A 7,944-nucleotide genomic window follows, 5' to 3' on the forward strand; every position below is an offset into this window, starting at 1 on the left:
GTTAAATCAAACACTTTAAAAAAATAACTTAATGATTTTTCCCAACCACAAAAACTAATTCAAATACATTTTAAAAAAACTCAATTCTATCACAACTATAAATTAATAAATCATTTACCTAAAAGTACCTTTTAAATAGTCCCATAGAAAAACATTCATGTAAAATAAAAGAAGGCTATGGATGGATTCCAAGTGCATCTCCATTTTAATGTTGATGCAAAGGCTTAACAATCTTGTACAAAGAACCAAAAACAATTTTTCTTGAATCAAAACATTTTTCAATCTTAAAAGTCACCATTTATCACATATAAAAAGGAAACTGCCAATTCATTTAACGATAATATTGTCACTTATAAGTCTATACAATACAAATCTTCTAAGAGTAAAACAATTGTAGTATCATTTATTTCAAAACCCTCATACCATTCTTTTCCCATTGTTTGTTCATCCACATTTCACAATTCCAGAAATCATTTTTTGCTCCATGGAAAACACCCACAACCCTAAACCATAAATCAACAAACCATCAACAACAAGCCATGAACAAAGATTAAGATTTAGTAATTAACAAAAACAATCTACATAACATACCTTTGAATTCTCGCTACGCTGATTTTGACCATAAAAATCAACATTATCAGTTGACACCATTGGCGACTTCCCTCCTCCATTGTGCCTATCTTCTCGTGCTTTGTTGAATATGTGAGTGTACGCTTCAGCTGATGCAGGATCTTTCTCATCCCACCCACCAAATTTTGGAATTGCAGGGCCATCGTCATCCTGCCAACGTCATCAATGGTGTTTTGTGAAATTTTCATCAGGATTAAAGCAGAGCATGTATTGTTTAAATTAACTTACAGTTTCATCACCACGAGGAACTTGCTTCAATTTGGATCTTCCAGGAGTAGAAGAAGGTGGACCATGGATAGCTTCTGATGAAACTTTTCTTTCCGACATAGGAGAAGAACCAGTGTTACCTTTGTTCCCAGATCTTGCCGGAGTATGTGAGTGCATTGGTGAGTTATCAAAGCTCCGATCAGAACCACCGCCACTCTGTCTGGAAGTCCGTCTAGGGTTTGGAAGAGAATCACTCGACATCTTCATGTTAACTTCTTCCTGGCTTACACGACTCTCCTCTTCTGTTCTTGATGTATTTCGTCTCTCTGGTTCAGACTTTGTTGAATCGCCATGTTTGATGTCAGCTTCTTCTGGAGCCTGAAATGGAAGTTCGTTGTTCGAAGAAGGATCAGGAAATTGTGCTTTCGTTTTACGAGCTTTCTTTGCTTTCTCGAAGTAAGCAGTGTAAGGAACATCTTCTTCGTTTTCCCAGTTCCCAAACTTTGGTACCTGCTGAATTCGAAAAAGGATGTGAAATTCAGAACTAATCAACCACAATAAACAGACAATTAAGTAACCACAATTCGAAAAAAAAGGATGTGAAATTGAGAATGGAGTATGAAAGTATCCAAATCCTCTAAGTAATGCCAAAATGGCAACGATTCAAGTAGTCAATCATGATAAATGTTATTACGAACATGTTGTAAGTTACAAACATCATAAATTTCAAAAATCGATTACTGAATTCGCTAAACTAAACCCTAAATTAGCGAAAACGCGGAACGAAAAACATAGATGATTAGAAATGATTCACGGATTGGAGATGAAATTGGATAAGATAAGAGAAATTTGAACTTACAGCCATGATTGGTGTTTGATTTGACGTATTAGGGAGCGCCTGTATGTTTATGCATTATGCTTCAATGAACTCCATGTATTGTTCACAAATGCGTGAACTCCCACCGCAGAGGTGAAGGGAGAGAGGATGACTGGTTAACCGGCGCCACCGGTCATCTAATTCGTGTAATTTGGTACGACAACGACGACCAATCGTTGACGAAACTGTAGACGACGTTGGAAGTTGAGGGGGTCGCCGACGATTCTGTCAAACTGCCGTCACAATCATAGGGCCACTACCATCCCTTTCGCTTCACCATTCCTTCTTCCTGATGTTACTACCATAAATCCATAATGGACAGTTTCTGTGGATAAATAGTTAAATACCCTTTCGCAATGCTTTAAATAATCTATATCTATATAATCAAATCTTACAAAGGAGATATAAAAAATTAAAAATCAATGATTTCTTATTTTGCCCACATTACTTCATAAGTACGTCTAACCTTTTGCATATTTTCACTATGTGATATAAATAATTTGCTTCTCTTAATATGGCTTTTGAATTATATTATATATTTATTAGTGGTCATTTTATTATAAAAATATATTTTTTTTGGAACCAACGATTTTTAGAATATTTGAACCAAAACCGGTTACAACGATTCTTTAGTGTTTGGAACTGATATAGGAACCGGCGGAACGAGTACATAACCGGGTACATTGTGTTTAAGTTTACATATGACTTTAGAAACTATAAATAAACATACATTATAACTTTTATTACTGACGAGTTATGACTTAGAGCAACCGACTAAAAATGTTTGGTTAATGATGTGGATATGGAGGAGGGGTATTTTTAGGTTTTAAGAATGCAACCGAAACAATAACTTGAAGGAATCAAAAAAAGACAGTTCTTATTCGATAATCAAACAAAAACATGTTTGAATTAAGACTTATTGATTTGAGTTCGAATCAAACTAAAAAACACGTTCTAGAATTGAAAATGGCGAGTAAGCAACTCAAAATAAGATGAATTTCTTTATTCGATAATCAACAAAAACATAAATAAAAAAGGTTCTACTAAGGGCTATTTATAATCTTACAAGCTATAACAAAAAGAAAACTATCAAATAAAAAGCAAAGTGTCTTACAAAGGCTTATTTATAGCTAAAACTAGTATTTGAGTCCGTGTTTTGCTGTGGGTTCTTACGTGTTTTTTTTACGTATTATGAATGTGAATCGATTAAAACAGTATACCATATCACAACTTTTCACATTGTCATACTTAGAGGATAAATAGAAAAGGTACATTATAAATGGTTAATTAAATTGTGTCAGTATATAGTAACTTTTCTCAAATGATTTTTTAAATAGTGTGTGAACCTGTGCATTGCGTCGGAAAAATGGTGCATGATAATGGGTCCAAAAACACTAAAAGTTAAAAAAATAGTTGTTAGATGATTTATCAACTTAATAAGAGTTTAGGGGTTATTTTTGTAAGTTAAATAATTTTTGAATAATTAATAAGAATACGCCGTCATAATTATAATTTGGATTAATTTATTCTCCAACAAAACAAATAATGCTAGAAAATGAGGTGCATGATAGAAGCTTACGTTAGCAAAACCTTTACAACAACTTATGAAGGGGATGAGGCGCAAGATAGAGGTTAAACTTAGTAAAACTCATGCATCATAAGTATCTTCTCTTCCCTTGTATATATATAATAATAAAGAAGGGGATGAAAGAAGTTACATGTACAATATGCATAGAAAACAATACTTTTAGCTGCAGTAACTCTACACACAAAACTTAAGTTACATTTTGTATATATTTATAATAAACCAAACATGCTTCTAGAACCTTCCAGCTTAACCGACATAGAGAACCATGCAAACACCTCGCACACGTAACTCTTCGCATTATGCACTTTCGCATCCAATACCCAATACTAGGCATTCACAATCATCCTTCCAAACTTTTCATTTGCAACTCATCTTTCGGGTTTCGCGTCCACTCACTAGGGACTGCGATGGCTTGCGATCATTCGCATCCATTCACAACCGGTCATAACCAACATCCGACTTTGACTGCAAAAGGTTGTGATTCGTATTCGCATCATCCCCCCCTAAAAGGAATTGTCCTCAATTCTGTTAGTCAATCATCATCAAGATAAGGGGAAATGTCTCCAACGTTGAATGTGGCGTTGACTCCATATGCACTTGGAAGTTCAACTTTGTAGGCATTATCATTAACTCATCCCACCACTTTGTAAGGACCTTCAGCTCTCGGCATCAACTTATTCTTTCTTTTACTTGGAAAAGTTTCCTTCCTCAAGTGTACCCACACTAAGTCTCCATTAACAAATATTCAATGCCTTTTGTTTGTATTTGACTTATGCTTATAAGATGCATTCACAACTTCAATGCGATTATGAATTTGTTCATGCAACTTCATCATCAACTTAACTTTGCTTTAGCATCCTTATGAACTAATTCTTCCTTTGGCAACAAAATTAGATCTAAGAGAAGTTATGAATTAACACCGTAGACAATCTCGAATGGATAAGGCCCAATAGCGAACGCAGGAGAGCGACTATAAGCTAATTCAACATGTGCGAGCTTAAAGTCCCAATCCTTTTGAGTTTTACTCACCAACGCTCACAACAACCTTTCCAAAGTTCGGTTCATAACTTCCATCTACCCATCGGTATGTGGGTGATGTGAAGTACTGAGTAGTAGCTTCGTTCCAAACTTTCTCCATAACGTGTTCCAAAAATAACTTAGGAACATAGAATCTTGGTTCGCAACAATAGTTTTTGAAATCCCATGCAGATGAACGATCTCCTTAAAATACAAATTAGCCACATTACTAGCACCATTAGTTTTGTTGCAAGCAAAAAAAATGAGCCGTCTTGGAAAAATGATCCAGCATCACTATAATTGCATCATTACCCCTTTGAGTATGAGGCAAAGCAACAATGAAATCCATAGATACATCTTCCTAAGGATGATTAGGAACCGAAAATCGAGAGTACAACCCCTGCTTGAACGAACTTTTGGCCATTTGACATGTTATACATTTGTTCACAATGTTGGTCAAGTCCCCTAACATCTTCGACCAATAAAAATGCTCCTTTAGTATCTCCAAAGTCTTAGTAACTCTGAAGTTCCCAACCATCCTTCCACCATGAGCCTTTCACACCACCAACTTACGAATCGCATGCTTTGGAACGCAAAGTCGATTTCCTTTGAAGAGAAAGCCTTCTTGTAATAAGGACTCACCATTAGGTCCACTTATATATTTCACAAACAAATCTCCAGAATCTTTTTCATTTTCATAGTAGCTCTTCAAAGTCTTGAACCCCAACAATCAAGCATCTAAAGCTACTAACAAGGAATACCACCTCGACAATGCATCAGCCACTACGTTGCTTTTTCTATCTTAATATTTGGAAGAAAAGTGAAAATATTACAAAAATTCCACCCACTTGGCATGTGTACTCAACCTCTGTTGACCATTAATTTACTTCAACAATTCATGATCCGTGTGCAAAGGAAAATGATTTGCACGTATGAAATGACTCCAATGATCCAATGCATAAAACACCTTGTCATACATATAATAATTCAATTGAGAACCTCCAACTTTTAATGAAAATAAGCAATATGACATTTACCTTGAATGAGAACAACTCCAATTCCCAATTCCACTCGCATCATACTCTACCTCGAATGGTTGTGACAAGTCAGGAAGAGTTAAGACCGGAGCAGCATACAATAACTCCTTAACATTTGCAAATGCCTTCCGAGTGTCCTCCCTCCATGAAAAAACTCATTTCTTCAAACAACTAGTTATCGGACTCATAATGGTGCCAAATTTGCAAATGAACCTCCTATAAAACGAAGCAAGACCATGAAATGATCGAACTTCCAAAATAATAGTAGGAGTAGGCCATGCCTTAATTGCCTCAATCTTGGATTAATCCACTAAAACGTCATCTTTAGAAATGACATATCCTAAGAAAATCACTTTCTCCACCAAGAACGATCATTTTTCTTCTTCCCATAAAGTTTTTTGTGTTGTAAGAGTCTTGAACACTTTTCTTAAATGCACCATATGATCTTCTTTGCTTTTGTTACATACCAAGATATCATCAAGGTATAGAACCATGAATCTCCCAATAATATACTTAAATACCTCGTTCATCAATCGCATGAAAGTACTAGGCGCATTTGTAAGACCAAATGGAATCACAATCCATTCATATATCTCGCATTTGGCCTTAAAGTTTGTCTTACATTCATCACCTTCTCTCATGCAAATCTGATGATACTCACTTTGCAAGTCAATCTCCGAAAACACCACTGACCGATGCAATTTTTCCAACATGTCGTCAAGTCTAGGAATGGGAAACCTATACTTGATCATTATATTGTACACTGCTTGGCTATCTACACAAATACGGTAAGTTCCATCCTTCATAGACATGAGTAGGACCAGAAGAGCATATCAACTAAGGCTTTCATGAACATAGCCTTTGCTCATCAACTCATTAATTTGTTTTTGCAACTCCTTCATTTCCCCATATTGAAATGATAGGCCGCCTTGTTTGGTAAAGAAGCACCTGGAAAAAGATCAATTTGATGTTCAATACTACAGATTAGGGGTAAACCCGGTGATAAGTCAGTTGGGAACACATCACGAAAATCCATGAGTAATTATGGACCTCCCTTGGATCTTCATTCTCAGTCTCCACCTTTGGGTCTTCTTTCGCAACAAGGATATAAATCTCCTATCCTTGGTTGAGAACCTATTCCACCTCCTTTTCACTAGCCAACATAGTGAGGCTTGGCTTCTTGTTGTTCATCGATTGCACTTCTGTTGAGGACATGGGTGACAACATGATTTTTTTCCCATTGTGTTTCAGTTCATACTCATTACTCTTTCTCTTATGCACCACATCATTATCAAATTTCCAAGCACGTCCCTATCGAATATGGCAAGAATCCATCATAATCGCATCACATAAAATCTCATCCTTGTTCATACTCGTTACTCCTTCCCTTATGCACCACATCTCGTTACTCCTTCGCTTATGCACCACATATTTATTCGATAATCAACAAAAACATCAATAAAAAGGGTACAAATAAGAGCTATTTATATCCTTACAAACTATAACAAAAAGAAAACTTTAAAATAAAAAGGAAATTATCAAATAAAAAGGAAAATGCCTTACAAAGATTTATTCATAGCTAAAATAAACCAAAGACACCTCTAGAACCTTCCAGTTTAACCTAGATAGAGAACCAAGCAAACACCTCCCACACATGATTCTTTGCATTCTGCACTTTTGCATTCAATAGCCAATACTAGCTGTTCGCAGTCATCTTTCCAAACCTTGCATTCACAACTCATCTTCTAGATTTCACATCCACTCGCTTGGGAGTATGATAGGTTGCGATCGTTCGCATCCATTCACACCTGGTCATAACCAACATTCGGCTTTGATTGTGAAAGGTTGTGATTCACATTCTCATCCAACAACCAAAACTAAGCGTTCGCAATTAACATCATTCTGGGTTTCACATCCACCTCGTTTGCATCCATTCTCTAGCTATTGAGATGGGTTCCAATCGTCCACACCAATTCGAATCCATTCACAACAATCAACTATACTAGAACTTCAAAAGTAGCATTACGTGTTCATATCATCCCCTCCCATTTTGAAATGATACGTCCTCAATTCAGCAATGCCATCATCATCAAGATAAAGGAAAAAATCTTCGACATTAAACGTAGCATGGACTCCATATTCTCCTGGAAGTTCAACTTTGTAAGCATTATCATTAACTCTTCCCACCACTTTATAAGGAACTTCAACTCTTGTCATCAACTTATTCTTCCTTTTTCCTTGGAAAATATTCTTTTCTCAAATGTACCCACACTAAGTCTCCATCAACAAATACATGGGGGCTTCTTATTATTATTGGAATTCTGCTTATAAGTTGCATTCACAGATTCAATGTGACTATGAACTTATTGGTGTAACTTTATTATCGACTTTAATTTTTCTTCAGCATCCTTGTGAACCAACTCTTCCTTTGGCAATAAGATTAGATCCAGTGCAAGGTATGGACTAACACCATAAACAACTTCAAATAGAGAATGACCAGTAGCGAAAGAATGAGAATGATTGTAGGCAAACTTAACATTCCAATCCTTTTGTGTCTTCCTTACCAACCCTCGCAACAACGTCCCCGA

The 7,944-nt window shown here is 36.0% G+C and overlaps 1 protein-coding gene across 2 annotated transcripts; it reads right to left on the reverse strand.

Moving 5' to 3' along the window:
* Positions 1 to 308: 308 nt before the first annotated feature.
* LOC111893860 (RPM1-interacting protein 4) lies at positions 309 to 1,993 on the reverse strand. Of its 2 annotated transcripts, none has more exons than XM_023889947.3 (4): positions 1,697 to 1,993; positions 859 to 1,347; positions 592 to 780; positions 309 to 503 (listed from the first exon to the last, which is right to left on the reverse strand). In XM_023889947.3, the coding sequence occupies exons 1-4, from the start codon at positions 1,700 to 1,702 to the stop codon at positions 471 to 473; spliced, it is 717 nt and encodes a 238-aa protein (XP_023745715.1). In that variant the 5' UTR covers positions 1,703 to 1,993; the 3' UTR covers positions 309 to 470. The 2 variants fall into 2 exon arrangements, with proteins under 2 accessions (XP_023745715.1, XP_023745714.1); XM_023889946.3 differs by having other exon boundaries at positions 859 to 1,350; positions 1,697 to 1,992.
* Positions 1,994 to 7,944: the final 5,951 nt, after the last annotated feature.

The sequence above is a fragment of the Lactuca sativa genome, chromosome 2 (genome assembly GCF_002870075.4).
Source record: "Lactuca sativa cultivar Salinas chromosome 2, Lsat_Salinas_v11, whole genome shotgun sequence".
NCBI lineage: Eukaryota > Viridiplantae > Streptophyta > Magnoliopsida > Asterales > Asteraceae > Lactuca > Lactuca sativa.